Source organism: Podarcis vaucheri (assembly GCF_965113315.1).
Source record: "Podarcis vaucheri genome assembly, chromosome: 4".
Taxonomy (NCBI): domain Eukaryota; kingdom Metazoa; phylum Chordata; class Lepidosauria; order Squamata; family Lacertidae; genus Podarcis; species Podarcis vaucheri.
The window spans coordinates 98,783,775-98,799,891 of NC_138762.1; the positions used below are offsets into that span (position 1 = coordinate 98,783,775).

The 16,117-nt window shown below is 42.5% G+C and overlaps 2 protein-coding genes across 6 annotated transcripts in view; one reads left to right on the forward strand and one right to left on the reverse strand.

Annotated features, from left to right (window-relative positions):
* Window positions 1-10,577, forward strand: part of CLDN10 (claudin 10) — an 839,961-nt gene extending 829,384 nt beyond the window's left edge. For 2 of the 3 annotated variants that reach the window (XM_082218878.1, XM_082218877.1), the window contains 4 exons: window positions 264-425; window positions 563-644; window positions 3,961-4,068; window positions 10,111-10,574. In XM_082218878.1, coding sequence (XP_082075004.1) covers window positions 264-425; window positions 563-644; window positions 3,961-4,068; window positions 10,111-10,237 — 479 coding nt within the window. In that variant the 3' untranslated portion in view covers window positions 10,238-10,574. Of the gene's footprint in view, window positions 1-263; window positions 426-562; window positions 645-3,960; window positions 4,069-10,110 lie in introns of all 3 variants that reach the window. The other variant, XM_082218876.1, reaches the window with a different exon arrangement.
* A 1,545-nt stretch (window positions 10,578-12,122) lies between these two features.
* The window catches only part of DZIP1 (DAZ interacting zinc finger protein 1), a 35,211-nt gene continuing 31,216 nt past the window's right edge, over window positions 12,123-16,117 (reverse strand). For all 3 annotated transcript variants that reach the window (XM_082218611.1, XM_082218610.1, XM_082218612.1), the window contains 2 exons: window positions 13,785-14,046; window positions 12,123-12,231 (listed from right to left, as the gene is read on the reverse strand). In XM_082218611.1, the coding sequence (XP_082074737.1) occupies window positions 12,155-12,231; window positions 13,785-14,046 (339 nt within the window). In that variant the 3' untranslated portion in view covers window positions 12,123-12,154. The remainder of the gene's footprint in view (window positions 12,232-13,784; window positions 14,047-16,117) is intronic.

Sequence of the window (16,117 nt, forward strand, 5' to 3'; positions counted from 1 at the left end):
TGCAACTTTACCAGCAGCTGCAAAAACCACACTGTCACAATTAATAACCTGTTTCCACCATTTTCCCTCTCAGCCTGGGAAGGAGAGTGATCTGTCGAACTGCAAATGGCTCAGTAATTAACCATACGGAGGGATGGAGCATATGAACTCATGGCACACTGCAAATCTCTGGGGTTAGGAAGATCAGGAGTGCTTCACTTGCACTGGAATTATGGAAGTTGAAACTGCTGCCTAATACCAGATTTTACCATTGTATTTTTCAGGTTACATCCAGGCCTGTCGAGGACTCATGATTGCCGCTGTCTGCCTTGGGTTCTTTGGCTCCGTCTTTGCACTGGTTGGGATGAAATGTACGAAAATTGGAGGCTCGGACCAGACGAAAGCTAAAATTGCCTGTTTAGCTGGCTTTATTTTCATACTGTGCGGTAAATATGAAATTATAAATGCTCTGTGTTTTACACCATGTGGATGTAAAACTCTTCTTAATTTCATCATCGTCATCCAGTTACTGAACATCTGGCACTAACTAAACATCTGGTTCTCCATCTGCTGCTTTTTTTAGGGCTCTGTGCTATGGCTGGTTGCTCCCTGTATGCAAATCGAATCACGTCGGAATTCTTCGATCCCACATATATTGCCCAAAAGTAAGTCAGAGGGAGGGGTGTGCATTGGGACTTTTCGAAGATATGTAGGTGGGTTGCAATTGTTTCCTTAATTCTACTATATGCTTTAATTTGCATATGTCAAATGCAGGCAGAAATGTCCCATCAAAAGTAGCATGACTATACAGGGTGGTCCAATACAGGTGTAATCGGACATAAGCCCCACTGATTTAAGTGAGGCTTACTCCCTAGTAAGTGGGTTCAGGAGCACAGATAGATTGCAGATAGATTTGTCTGCACGTGGCTTTTCAGATTCGCCAGTTTTCTCAAATTTGAGAAAAGAGGCAGCCCCTTCTTTTTGCATCTTGCGTCTTTCCCGAGCCTGTCATTTGCTTCCCTCTGCCACCTGCCAGCAAAACCTCTTTGCTGCAGAAGATGGTGGATGACAAGTCCAGAAAATGAAAAACAGGTGAGAGAAAGGCTGCTGTCTCTTCTGCTGCACAAGGAAGTTTTAAAGGTGTGTGTGCACATTTTACATGCTACAACATAAAAGATTGCTGGATAAATGCCCCAGATATGAATGATTAGGTAAAGATAAAGGGACCCCTGACCGTTAGGTCCAGTCACGGACAACTCTGGGGTTGCGGCGCTCATCTGGCTTTATTGGCCGAGGGAGATGGCATACAGCTTCCGTGTCATGTGGCCAGCATGACTAAGCCGCTTCTGGTGAACCAGAGCAGCACACGGAAACACAGTTTACCTTCCCACTGGAGCGGTACCTATTTATCTACTTGCACTTTGACGTGCTTTCGAACTGCTATGTTGGCAGGAGCAGGGACCGGCCAATGGGAGCTCACCCCATCACGAGGATTCGAACCGCTGACCTTCTGATCAGCAAGTCCTAGGCTCTGTGGTTTAACCCACAGCACCACCCGCACCATCAAATCAGTATTGACTGCAGATTTTTTTTATTGAAAAAAATGATAGGCATGTGACTCATGTAATAATAAGTCATTTAATTATCCAAATAATTTATTTATCTTGGAACATCCATACTCTGCCTGTCAAAGCAAAAGTGAGATGAGCGCCGCAACCCCATAGTCGCCTTTGACTGGACTTAACTGTACAGGGGTCCTTTTTCTGCCTGTCAACTGAAGATCTTGTGGCAGGTTACAAAATCTGAAGGGAAGTTTTTAATATTTGATGTTTATCGTGTTTTTAATATTCTGTTGGGAGCCGCCCAGAGAGGCTGGGGAAACCCAGCCAATTAGGCAGGGTATAAATAAAAAATTATTATTATTATTATTATTATTATTATTATTATTATTATTATTATTATTAAAATATTTAAAATAGGCAATGGTACAATACTTACTAGAATGGAACAAAAGTGCATTTATAAACCAGTTAAGATTTTTAAAATCTGTAAGCGATGTATAATATAAAAACACACACAACATATAATTAAAACAAAAATTGAGCAAAACTGCATTATAAAGGCGTATAAAAGCACAAACTCAGGGGATTCAGGCATATGGAACAGGGTCTGATCTTTCAGGTCAGGGAAAGCCTATACAGTGGTACCTTGGGTTAAGTACCTAATTCGTTCCGGAGGTCTGTTCTTAACCTGAAACTGTTCCTAACCTGAAGCACCACTTTAGCTAATGGGGCCTCCTGCTGCCGCTGCGCTGCTGCTGCACGATTTCTGTTCTCATCCTGAAGCAAAGTTCTTAACCCGAGGTACTATTTCTGGGTTAGCGGAGTCTGTAACCTGAAGCGTATGTAACCTGAAGCATATGTAACCCGAAGTACCACTGTATAAATTCTCCCCCTAGTTTTCGGATGTTGCAAAGTGCCTCACCGCAACTGAATCTCCTGGCCTGGAACTGAGTCTGCTGATCCAAATATACTGAAGGTTTTTTAGAAATACCAAAATGCAAGGTTTGAGGTACACAAACAGCACCAAAGAGATGCACCATCATCATCCTTGTTGTTATAGTTAAATTGTATTCTTGAATGTAGTACAGTGGTATCTCGGAAGTCGAACGGAATCCGTTCCGGAAATCCATTTGACTTCCAAAACGTTCGGAAACCAAGGTGCAGCTTCCAATTGGCTTCAGGAAGCTCCTACAGCCAATCAGAACCCGCAGAACCTGCGTTGGACATTCAGGTTCCAAAGAACGTTCGCAAACCGGAACACTCACTTCCGGGTTTGTGGCGTTCAGGAGCCAAAATGTTTCAGTCGCAAGGCGTTTGATTTCCAAGGGATGACTGCATGTTTCTGCGGGTCATACTTATTTCTGTGTTGAATAAGTAGATCAAAACTTGTAAAAGCAGTGAGGCTGCATGGGCCTGTAACTCACTTACCTGCTTTAGGACACCCACAGTAAATATTTAGGTTTATCATGTCTTAGTCTTTCACCTTACACCTTTAACAGCCAGCTTAATACACATAAATTTAGCATGTGGTGCATTTTCCAGAAAATATTTTTTTTGCATCTGGCTCAAAGGAGTGAAAACCAGCTTGCTCAAAACATGGTTACCAGAGGCTAAAGTACAGGGATGAGGTGGCAGCAGTGATTATTTTAATTTGCTACAGCGGGGATTATTTATTGTTAATAATATTTATTAAATTCATATACCTCCCTACACCTGCAGGGCGGTTCACATCATTGAAATGCAATATAAAAACCTGTAGCCCTCAATATGTTATTTTAGATCTTCCCCAGTTTTCATCCATATCAGAATGTTTCTTAAAATGTTATAAAGAGGGGTTTTCTCCCATTGTTTTGAGTCTTGTTGTTTGCTACCCTGAGCTCATTAGGGAGGAAGGATGGGATTATATATATATATTTGCTTGTTGAGGAGTTCTGTAAGCCTATCTTGAAATCTCTGTACTTTGCTAACCGTGTCTACTCAGAAATAAGTCCTATTGAGTTCTATAAGTCTTACTTCCAGGTAAGTTAAGTTGGAGGAGGGGGGGAAACCTAGTCAAAATTTTGACATTCATTTATCTATTATCAGCCTTAACTGGGATTACCTGTTTTGCTGGAAGTAAAATCCATCTGAATCTATGGACATGCTTCCATGCCTGTGGCGATTGCTTGCCAAAGGTGTTTGGAGTCTATAACACATGGCGAATGAAAAAGGCAAATATCCAAAACAGCAGAAGTTCTGGTGACTTTTTGTTCTGTTCTGAAGTACACTGTGTACTGCTCCCACAAAGTTGTTCAGTGAAAATATATGTTAATATGTTGCATGGCTTTGTTTATCTGTGTCACACCAAAAATACGAAATGAATGAAACCTATTTTCTGATTAAACAATTTACGAAGCAAGAATGTATCGCTTACCTGCAGGTATGAATTAGGAGCGGCTTTGTTCATTGGATGGGCCGGATCGGCACTTTGCATAATTGGCGGCAGCATATTCTGCTTCTCGGTTGCCGAAAACAATAAAACTCCAAGGTACAGATCACACCAGCTTTATTGAAATTAATGCATTAGCATATTTCTAATTATTAAACGTGTAAGAAAGTAAGCTATGCAGATCCAGTTTGCATATCTTTCAAAAACAAACTTAGGGTTTGGGAACAACTGGTTGAAATGTGGGGGGGATAAAACACCTTTAAGGAAACTCTTCTTTGATATTAGTTGTCTGTATAAGGCTTTAGTGCAGTGTGAGATGCTGTGTGGCAGAAGCTGATACCAAAGGCTCCATTTGCATCATGGAGATGCCTTTAATGTTTCCTCTCTAAAGGGGTATCTCGTGTGTTTTCATCGCTCTTAAGAAGCATAGCGTCCTGTCCTTTGCTGCCACACAAAGAACCTGAACTCCTGTCTCTGCCAAAGTCTTTGATGAGTGAATCAGATGAGCACAGATTGCACAGTGCAGGAGGTATCTAAGTTGCACAGATGATACTCAACTTACGTTCTGGGGATAGCACATAAAGGCAAAATCGTGCATGATCAAAACACATTGTGTTCATTGGCAGGTGAGATTGCCAAAGTCTCCCCCCCCCGACTCTCACCCTCTTTCCGCTCCCCCCCCTTAATTTATTTTGCCAAGTGTGCAAAGCTGAATGTGCACCAAATAAAAGTGTGTAAGTTGAAAGCTACTTATACAGGCATCCCCCTGTATATATAGGACAGAGGGAGCCCCAAAGAGACCAGAGGTTCAGCAGGGCTTTGTTTAGGCTGCTCAGTCGCCCCGCCTAACAGCTGGCACGTGGGGCAGTGCAGCAGCAGCGGCAGCTGCTTTCCCACACGTCCTCCAGTCTCCAGACGGCCCCAGAGCTTCAACTCCAGATATTTTGGTCTGGATTGAAGAGAGAGCAGGAGAGAGAGCTGGAGAGCAGGGGGAAATAGGCATTTAGAGACTTTTCAGAGGGTGCTCCCCACTTTACACGATTTCACACACACCGTTTGGGAGGACGCCTGTATAGACAACTGGCTAACCACAAGCACTTCTTGATTTCACTTCCCTCTTCATGCTATGACCCTCCCCATGGTTATCCAGCACCCTGAGCTCCTCTCACTTCTCCTAAAGATCCTCCCCTCCATGACACCTCCATGAGGCTCATGACAATTAGGTTTCATGATTCAGGAACAAGGGCTGATAACTCTGAATCTAGGAGATATTTTAATTCTTTTACAGTAAAGGAACTAGGGCAACTCTGCAGATATCTTTCCATTTCTCCAGGTGCGGGATGCAAAGCATCCCACAGCTGGATGGCCGTATGTTCCCTGGGTCTAATCAGAATGCTTCTCACACAGTTCTGTGGTGACATAAGGAGTGGAGGAGACCTGGAATTCTTTGCTGAAAGTATAAAAGGGAAATGAACGTGGCTCTTGCTCACTTCAAGAAAGCAGGAGCAAGGAAGCCATATTGTGGTTCATGTGGAGGATTGACTCTTTAGGTGACTCTTTAGGAGGACGTTCTATTTCCCAATTGGCAGGGGCCTGAATCCATGCAATCCAGCTGTGAAGTGGCGACCCGACACCTGCACGATTCCTATTGCACAATCTCCCCTGAAGCCCCCCCCCAACACACAAAAGTTGTGCATTCCCAGTGATGGCAAACAAACGTGACCTGCAGAGCTGACGACAAAGAACATTTGCATCCCTGGGTGAAGATAATGCACACATGTAGGGATAATACAAGCCACAGGCTGAAGACCACGCAAAGAGCCCTTTGGCACCAGGCATTGGGGATGATAAATGGGCTAGGTCATTTGATAGGGAGGCAACAAGAATTTTTTAATCTTATTGAAAGTTGGTTGATGATTGTCATCAATAAATGAATGAGCAGGATAGGATTAGTGCCAACACTTCTAGTGATCTGAACTATGTGTACTTACAGTGTAGACAGAGAGTGTAACTACAAATAAGTAATTCTACTTACTTCAGCTACTGGGTCATAGACTTTCCTCTGTCTTTCCATCTTGGAAGAATACTCTATAATCTACACTCTACACTTATAGAAAAAACGCTATGAAAATTCTATTAAAAATGTTATAAATATATATATGCAATTTGCCATTGAACTCCAAAGAAAAAAAGGAAAAAAGAAAAGAACTCTGCAGGCTGTTTGGGCTCTGGGTCCTTTGTATCGAGGCCCAAATATGCAAAATAAAAATATCAATCACACCAATATGGAAAATGCATGACTTAAATGATAAGAAGTGACTGCTGAAGACAACTGGAGCATTGCAATTCTTTGGGATAAAAGTACCAGCCTTTTCCAAACTGGTTCCTTTGCCCTGATAGGCACACATTCATGCCCTGCCCCCAACCATTTGTCCAAGCAGGTAAACCCATTTCTAGTACGAAATGTAGGCAATATTGTCACTTGCCTCAATTTCTTAACGTTGGTCTTTGTGAGGAAGGATTCCACAGCTTCAGCTCTTCTTTGAGAAATGAAGATCTCGTAATCATTAGATGGCAGCTTTCTTTTCCTTGGTTTGGCCATTAACTCGACTTTCCATGCTTTTGACCCTGCTGGGCTAAACGTTTGACCTACATGTTTTGGTAACCTCAGGCCTTAAGGGGCAATCTGAGCTCCCACGGTCAATGAAGCAAAGCTATGGGAATGCTTTGCACGAAACTCATTGTGGTTCTGGGTGTCTAGACACAAAGATGGATGTGGGCATGTTGAGAATTCAGAAGTCAATGTGCGATCTTTGTTAACTGCCTTGTGGGCAGATACATCCTTGCATTCTTCCGACACTTTGCCGTTTTAGCGACAGGAGAGCATTCCACTGCAACCTGGGAAGATTGCCCTAAAAACTTGTTTTGACTTTGATTCCATCCTTTTTGGTCACAGAAAGACTTCTCCCCAAGACTGGCAAAATAAGGCCTCTCCTCCTAGCTGCCCCAAATGGCTGGTTGGTTTTAATTTCCAGCGCTAGAGGCATACTGACCAACTCTGTCAGCTCCTTGTCTTTCAGCTTAACCCTGCCACAATACCATCCCATCATGAAACTATAGGGAATAAAAATCAGAAGAATCTTTATTTGCATCAGCCACTAGCCATAACGATAAAAGAAAGTAAAATAAAATGTACAGTGGTGCCTCGCAAGACGAAAAGAATCCGTTCTGTGATTCGCTTCGTCTAGCGGTTTTTTCGTCTTGCGAAGCAAGCCCATTGACGGATTAGCGGATTAGCGCTATTAGCGGCTTTTAGCGGCTTATCTGCTGATCGGATCAGCTGATAAGCAGCTTAGTGGCTTAGAAAAGGGGGGGGGGAGGAAAAAAAACCAGCAGGAACTCGCAAGACATTGTCGTCTTGCGAAGCAAGCCCATAGGAAATTCGTTTTGCGAAGCACCTCCAAAACGGAAAACTTTCGTCTAGCGAGTTTTCCGTTTTGCGAGGCATTCGTCTTGCGGGGCACCACTGTACTGAAGAGGTAAAAATTTAACTCTACAAGATACATTTTGGAGGTTTACATCAATAATCAAATAATAAATCTTATTCTAATTGCCCCCAGCTAAAAACCTCACAGTTTTTGCTGCCACCTGATCATCTTGATCTGCTAAAAGAAAGGACACAGTAGCAATGGTCGAGCGACAATAATAGAGGGGTAATAACTTCACTCCTCAAATCTTTACAAAGCGTGCAAGCCAGAAGCACATGAGCCACTGACTCAATACTGCCATCTCCACAGGGACACAACCGTTTTTCCAGTGGAATTTTGAAACTATAGGGAGTCAAACCAAACCCACTAGCCTATTTGCCTAACCTACTTTGTTTCAGAATTAAAAAGATTTGCAAAGGGTGCCAGGAGACCTCGGTGCAACGTACACTCCACATTAGAGTAAATAATTTGCCAGAGTTGACCTTTTCATATATTTCCTTCGTGGTTGTGTAATAATGTCCAGTCAGCCAACTTGAGGATATATTGAACATGTGATCCCAGCCACCTGGAGTCACAAGGTTTGTATTTAACTAGCGGCCCAAGCTGGGGGTCACATCCGAACCTCATGCATCAAACTCACATCCACACACAATTCAGTGCATATATTCCTTAGGACCCTAGTAAGTTGGACCCTAGTAAGTAAGTTAGGGACACGGGTGGTGCTGTGGGTTAAACCACAGAGCCTAGGGCTTGCTGATCAGAAGGTCGGCGGTTCGAATCCCCACGACGGGGTGAGCTCCCGTTGCTCAGTCCCTGCTCCTGCCAACCTAGCAGTTCAAAAACATGAAGTGCAAGTAGATAAATAGGTAGCACTCCAGCAGGAAGGTAAATGGTGTTTCCGTGCGCTGCTCTGGTTTCCCCAGAAGCGGCTCAGTCATGCTGGCCACATGACCCAGAAAAACTGTCTGCGGACAAACGTTGGCTCCCTTGGCCAGTAAAGAGAGATGAGTGCCGCAACCCCAGAGTCGATCACGATTGGACTTAACAGTCAGGGGTCCATTAAGTTACTCTCAGGTAAGCATGTAGAAGATTGTAGCCCAACTGACATGTTTATTCAGAAGTAAGTCTCACGTATAGACATGTATAGGAGTGCACTGTTAGGTAATGAACTGGAAAACGCTGTTATAAAAAATTACTAAGTGGCTGGAGGAAGGTTCCTTAGCCCTCAATCTGCCAATACAGGCAGTGATCATTTTAGGTGCGTCCAATATGTTTGTGACAGTGCACTTGCGCATTGTGCCGAACCTGAAAGTGACCTGAAAATGTCACAAAAAGGGGTGGGGCCAGGGCGGAGTCTTTTCAATGTTGTTTCAAATATACTCGATTTCACTCAAACATGTGGCACCACGAACACAACCCCGGCGTAAATTGTGAGTTGCCTGTCTAGAAAAGGCAGTGCTTCAGAACTGTTTGATAGATTATTATTTTTAAAAAAGTTATCAAGATAGTAATTTAGTTCAGAAAGAACGACAAGCCAAACTGTAGCTCAACACAAATACACAAAAGTGTAGACTCTCCAAGTGAAGATGGTTACTGTTTTGCTCTGCCCCCCAAGTTCTGCTGTTGCCATGCTACTAAGTCGTAGCTTGGCTTAGCATTATGTCTGAACCCAGGCTCATGGCTTGCATCTCTTTGTCTAGAGGGAGACAAACCATGAGCAGAACACTAAGCCAAGGCACCAGAGCAGGCTTCCTCAAACTCGGCCCTCCAGATGTTTTGAGACTACAATTCCCCTTATCCTTGACCACTGGTCCTGCTAGCTAAGGATCATGGGAGCTGTAGGCCAAAAACATATGGAGCAGTGGCGTAGAGTGGGTTGTCAGCACCCGGGGCAAGGCAAGTAATTTGTGCCCCCTAAGCCGTGGATTTGCGCCCCCTAACCCGTGGATTTGCGCCCCCTAACCCTAACCCCCAGATGTTGCGCCCGGTGCGGCCGGCCCCCCCTGCACCCCCCCACGCTACGCCACTGATATGGAAGGCCGAGTTTGAGGAAGCCTGCACTAGAGGCACTCTAGTTATGTTTATAATCTTTATTTGATTTTATTTTTTTAAAAAAGAGAGAGTCACTCAGCCATAGTTTTTCTTAGCATCACGAGAACTGATATGTAAGTGAACTGCTATTGAACCTTGAGAAGTGCAATATAAATTCTGACTAAGAATTTGTGCTGAATTTGCCCCTATAGTGGTACCTCTGGTTACAAACTTAATTCATTCCGGAGGTCCATTCTTAACCTGAAACCGTTCTTCACCTGAGGTACCACTTTAGCTAATGCGGCCTCCCGCTGCTGCCACACTGCCAGCTCACGATTTCTATTCCCATCCTGAGGTAAAGTTCTTAACCCGAGGTACTACTTCAGGGTTAGCAGAGTCTGAACCTGAAGTGTTTGTAACCCAAGGTGTTTGTAACCCGAGGTACCACTGTATTTTTATTCAACACTGAGGTTTCTCAGAATAGTCCCTAAGCACTTTGCACTGACAGTGAGTAGGCTCATGTCAGACTTTTTCTTCTTCTAACGAAGGGTGGGGTTTGCTCTTAAAATATCTGCTAGTATTTGCAGAATGAGCTGTAAACTGTAACTTTCTAATTTTTCAGGATGGGATATACATACAACAAAGCAGCGTCCGCGATGTCTATTCGAACAAAGGGCTGCAATGGCTCAGCAGACTTTAAAAATCCTAGAGCCGCTCCAAAGCACTTCGACAAAAACGCCTACGTGTAGCGTGTTGTTGTTTTTTTTTAAAAAAATCACATTTGTGCTGTTCATTCACAGAATGATTTTTAAGGGAGATTTCTGGTGTCGTTAGCACCAGAAACAAGAATATTTTATAAATGAACTTTTACCTACTTGATGTAAATTTTCCTCTTCCCTCATTTTAAGATTTGTACTGATGTTATGCATAAATTATATATGTAAATCATTTGCCATTTTTTGCTTTCAGTAAAAAAAAGAACATATTTACAAATAAAGTCACGTCCTATTGGTTATGGCTAATTGGTGGAGATCAAGGCACCACAGGTTAATTTTTAGATGGGCACTAGGTGGGTCATTGACCTTGGGCTCAATTTGAAAGACGTTACATAGGATTGTCAAAATAAATAAATTCCTTCCAGTAGCACCTTAAAGACCAACTGAATCAGGTATCTGAAGAAGTGTGCATGCACACGAAAGCTCATACCAAGAACTAACTTAGTTGGTCTTTAAGGTGCTACTGGAAGGAATTTATTTATTTTTACTATGGCAGACCAACACGGCTACCTATCTGTAACTGGAAACATAGGATTGTGTTATCTATTTTATGCCTACTCTGAAGGAAGGTGAGCCACGTAAACAGAAAGACAACCCAAGTCCTTTATGCTATGCAAAAGCAACCCTAATTTTAGACATTGGTTCCTAAAACTTCAACCTTATGGGCTGAAACCCATCCTTGCGGGATAGTGTTGAGATTCTGTCACACAAGGCCAATCCCTCTCCTTCCAGAACTTACAGCCACAAATCTCTGAAACTGGCCAAACTCTCTTGGGGATATCATAAGACAATAAGCTATTTTTATTTAAGGAGGGACACATGATTGACCTTGGATAAATGTCCTTGTTTTTACAAGTTTTACCCTCTCCCTCCAGCATTCATTCCAGATTTTGATTCAAACAAATATGTCAATAATGACATCTTTTCATCTACAGAAGCTGATTACCGTATATTTTCAAATGCTCCGAGTCACTGAGGTGGCAGGGGCTGAGTCTTGGCACTATTTGTCCGCCAGACCTCTCGGTCAATTTCTTCTTCTTGCTGTAAGGCAGAATGTACCAGTTCTGCTTGTACATACAGTATTAAGCAGCGGAAGAGGGCAAGGAGGTGCAGAGGCCGCATTTGGTCTCAGTGTTTCGAAGCATTTAAATGTCTAAGCATGCCACCAGGTGCAGTGTTTCATGAACTCAATGGGAACTGTTCAGAACATTCTCAGACTCATGTGCAGAGGCAAAAACTTCCCAGCAACCAGGCAAGGATTTAGCTGCCATGCTTACCTGGGAACAGACGCTTAACGCCACAATGAATTTGTTAGTCCTCAAGGTGCTACAAGACTTTTTGTGGTTTAAGCTTGACTGGTGCAGCTGTTATGCATTGTCTCAGCAGTTGAATATTGCATGCAAGGCCTTGAAAAGGTCCTAATAACATGGACAGGGTGGGCAAAATATACTGACTTGGAGAGGTGCGCAGGGGTGTTCTCCTACAAAGCCAACCCCTCTTTTGCTCAGGGAACCAACAGAGATCAACGGGATCCTCTGGCCGCCGGAGGGATGCCAATTTCATTGCAATTTTCTGTGTGTTTGTGAAGGAAGAAAGTAACCTTTGAGTTAAAATAGTTTATTTAAAATGTTCACATTTTATATCAAGTTATGTATAAACTGTTTTTGTATTTTTTAAAAAGATTACTTAAAATACTGAATCAGTTAATGCTGTTTATTGAGGAACACTTCTTACCTGAAAGTGGAGATTTAGTGAAGTATTAATCGGCCCTGCATTAAATCAACTAAAGACACCATAGTTTTGTAAACAAAAGGTTCCTTGTTAACGCACAAGAAAAAAATGAACAGGAATCAGACGGTTGTCTTTGGAATGAGGTTTTATCTGCAACAATCAAATAACCGAAGCGTCGCTCCAGTCTGTGATAGTGGGTGAGCTGCTTTTTGTGCTCATATCTTCATCTTGAAGGGCTGTTTAAAAAGGAAACAGCAAAATTAGCTTTCAAAGATACGGAAGGGTAGAGATGCTACCATTCTTCTGCAACACGTTCTGGTGCTCTACCATTCATAGATGTAGGAAGGTCTTCCTGAAAACAGTTTAGAACAATTTTGATCTCCTGTAAACAAAGTCTGACACAGGAACTTTCCACGCTTCCAGCAGAGTTCCTTAAGGAGCAGGCCTATGCATAATAATAATAATAATAATAATAATAATAATAATATATGACCTATACCCCGCCCATCTGGCTGGGTTTCCCCAGCCACTCTGAGTGGTTTCCAACAGGAGATTAAAAATACATTCAAACACCAGTCATTAAAAAACTTGCCTAAACAGGGAAGAAGTTAGTGTAAGGCAAGCAGCTGTAAATTAAATGGGCATTAAGTTGCACCAGATCCAAACTCTTTTTAGCAGCCTATGGAGCAGAGCAGCCCATCTCACCTAAACCAAAGTTCATCCTGAATAATACAGACCCTCCAGCAGAGCAGTTAAGGTGCATTAATTTCTGTGGTCAAATGCACCACAACACAAGAAGCCCAACACCTTGTCTGGCTGCTTTCAGTTATTCCGAACAGGGTGACCACAGGTTTAAATGTGCCCAGTCCTGTTGGTTTCAGAGCACTCTTTTACTGTGGTCTGTAGAAAATACTGTTCTGTGTAATAAGAACAGACACCTAGGGGATCAAAACCATCACTGTTGGGAACAGTGAAAGGCCCCAATCACTTTATCACTGTACCTAGTAAAAAACATACCCCATAAAAATAAAGGGGGGGAAATGGCTTTAAACATCAGGTGTAGACATCAGATGAAGTTTCTTAATTTCATAGTTATAGTCCTGATACATGTTTAGGGAAGATTATGTTATTAATTGTGTTTTGTTGCATTTTAGCACTTTTATTATTCTATCTTACTGGTTTTGTAAGTGGTAGTAAATTTTCTTGAAATTAAGAAGCAGGATAGACACAACACAGGTAAATAGTCTTTTCTGTACTGCAGCTGCAAAGGTCTGAATCAACCGTGCCCATAGCCCCAGTGGCTCTGACCTTGGTAGCAAATCTCCCTTCCCTCTAGGCAGGGTTTGCAGAGAATAATAATTAATAAAAATAATAATTTATTATTTATACCCCGCCAATCTGGCTGGGCCTCCCCAGCCACTCTGGGCAGCTCCCAACAGATTAATAATAATAAATAAATAAAAAGGCGACAAAACATCAAACGCTAAAAACTTCCCTAAACAGGGCTAGCTTCAGATGTCTTCTAAAAGTCAGATAGTTGTTTATCTCCCTGACATCCCTCTGTTGGTTCTCTGTAACCTCACTTCTCGCAGTGAGGGAACCACCAGAAGGCCCTCGGAGCTGGACCTCAGTGTATGAGGGCTGGACGATGGGGCTGGAGACGCTCCTTCAGGTATACTGGGCTGGGGCCATTTAGGGCTTTAAAGGTCAGCACCAAGGGAACCTGGCACAGCTATGGCAGAGAACATCAGAGCTATTGACTAGTAATTGATATCACCCATGAATGTACCTTCTTCCTTTGTTGGTTTTCCTACGCATGGAGTTCCCCATGCATGGACCGTAGATGCCGCATTCGAATCTTTCTTTTCAACAGCAGTTGCATTCTTAACCTTTTCATCTTTTGCTGGCAAACGCTTCTCATCTTTTGCCAGCAAACGTTCTTCATTTTTTGCTAACAAAGGTTGTTCATCTTTTGCTGGCGATGGTTTCTCATCTTCTACTAGAGATGATAAATCCCAGTCTTCGTCGTCGTCCTCCTCAACTCCTGTAAACTATTAAGAAACAAATGAAATTTCTTAAAACTTAAATCTAGGAACAGTTATCTGCTAGTCTTTTTGTACACAGATCCTGTAAGAGGAGCTGCTTGCTTAAGATGATGGACGTCGATACGTTCAGCTACTAAAGAGCGAAGATTTCTGGAAACACACAACACAAGAAAAAACAATTGATGTGATTTGTTCTCTTTGTGCTTCTGGGTTTTGCTTTTTAAATAGGTTGAGAAGAGAGCAGACCAAAATACTCACATTATTTGAATTAGTGCCAAACCCTGTGGCAAGGCGAAAAGAGCTCTTAAGGAATAGCCATTATACTGAAGAAAGACTGCAGTGCCCTCTACTGAGAGGAGACTACAATATGCTACATGAAGCCAAAATACCAAAATTCATTTAAATTATGTACAAACTGCATGCGCGCGCGCACACACACACACACACACACACACAACCTACATATAAAACAAAAAGGACACACTAACACCCAAGTTTTACATGTCCTCCCTTTCAGCATGAGAGTGTTCAGGCATGTGTTTAATTCTACAAAGAAAGCAATGGGATGTTAAGATTTTAAATCTATACAAACTTATGTCCTACTAAACCCAATAGGATTAACTTCTGAGCAAACACACATAAGATTGTACTCTAATGCTCTTAATTTTGACAAGACTGACCCCTATTTTATTGTATTAGAAAGCGTCATGAAGGTGTGAAAAGCAAAGATGTCAACTTTCCCCTTTTTTAAGGGAAATTCCCTTATTCTGAATAGGATTCCTCACAAGAAAAGGGAAAAGTTGACAGCTATAGTGAAAAGCAGTACAGTGGTACCTCGGGTTAAGTACTTAATTCGTTCCGGAGGTCCGTTCTTAACCTGAAACTGTTCTTAACCTGAAGCACCACTTTAGCTAATGGGGCCTCCCACTGCCACTGCGCCGCCGGAGCGCGATTTCTGTTCTCATCCTGAAGCAAAGTTCTTAACCTGAAGCACTATTTCTGGGTTAGTGGAGTCTGTAACCCGAAGCGTATGTAACCCGAGGTACCACTGTACAGGTCCCACTTACGTTCTGGGGCCCCTTGCGCACAAGGGACGTGTGTAAGTAGAAAGCACCCTAGAGAGTCCTCGTGGCTACTTTTTTACACACTACAGAAAGCTGCCTTATGCCAAGACAAACTATTTTGCCCAGAGTGATCTACTTTCTTACTAATGGCTCTCCAAAGCCTCAGGCAGAGAGGGATCTTCCTCATGACTTGCTACTTAACCTTTTGAACCAGAGAGCTCTGGGATTCATCCTAGAATCTGCTGCCTATGAAACGTCTGCTCTGTTACCTATGTCCCATCAGATGTCAAGGAAATAAACTCTCTGACTTTTAGAAGACGTCTGAACGCAACCCTATATTGGGATTTTTTTAAAATCTATAATGTTTTTCAATTTTTTAATGTGCTATAAATCGCACAGAGTGGCTGGGGAAACCCAGCCAGATGGGCGGGGTATAAATAATAAAATTATTCTTATTATTATTATGTGCTACAAGGCCTCTTCTCCATCTGTGAGAGAGCATTTTATGGAAAAGGTTTAAGATTCCAGATTTCCTCGCCACGAGTGACAAGAGGAAAGAGAGCGATCCTCTCAAATCTTTTTCTTTTTAAGAAATCCTGCACTTCAATTTTCTAGTTCCTATAGAGCTACGTTTATAGATAACACCTTGAACTAGGCTTTCTTGCAAAATTCTGAGTGGGTCCACATAGGAAGAATGCTCTCACAGATTATATGATGGGCTTAGACTACTAAAGGCTTTCAAAGGTTGCAACCCGCTTGGAAGCAAAGGAGGAGGTGGTGCAGTTAGGGGGTCAAATAGCTTTTACCTGGCAGGTGGGCAAAGCTGCAATACTCTGTTTTACATGTTGTGCTCTGACTGCTGCTTTTGCAGTAGCTCCCTGAACCTTTTTTTTTTTTTTTGCATGGATACAGGTTTTAAAAATCCAGGGGGATGACTTGTACTTGCAGTGTAAATTTTACTTACACTGAAAAGAAGTAAATCCCTGAATTGCATTTAAAAGCCAGAAGATCAT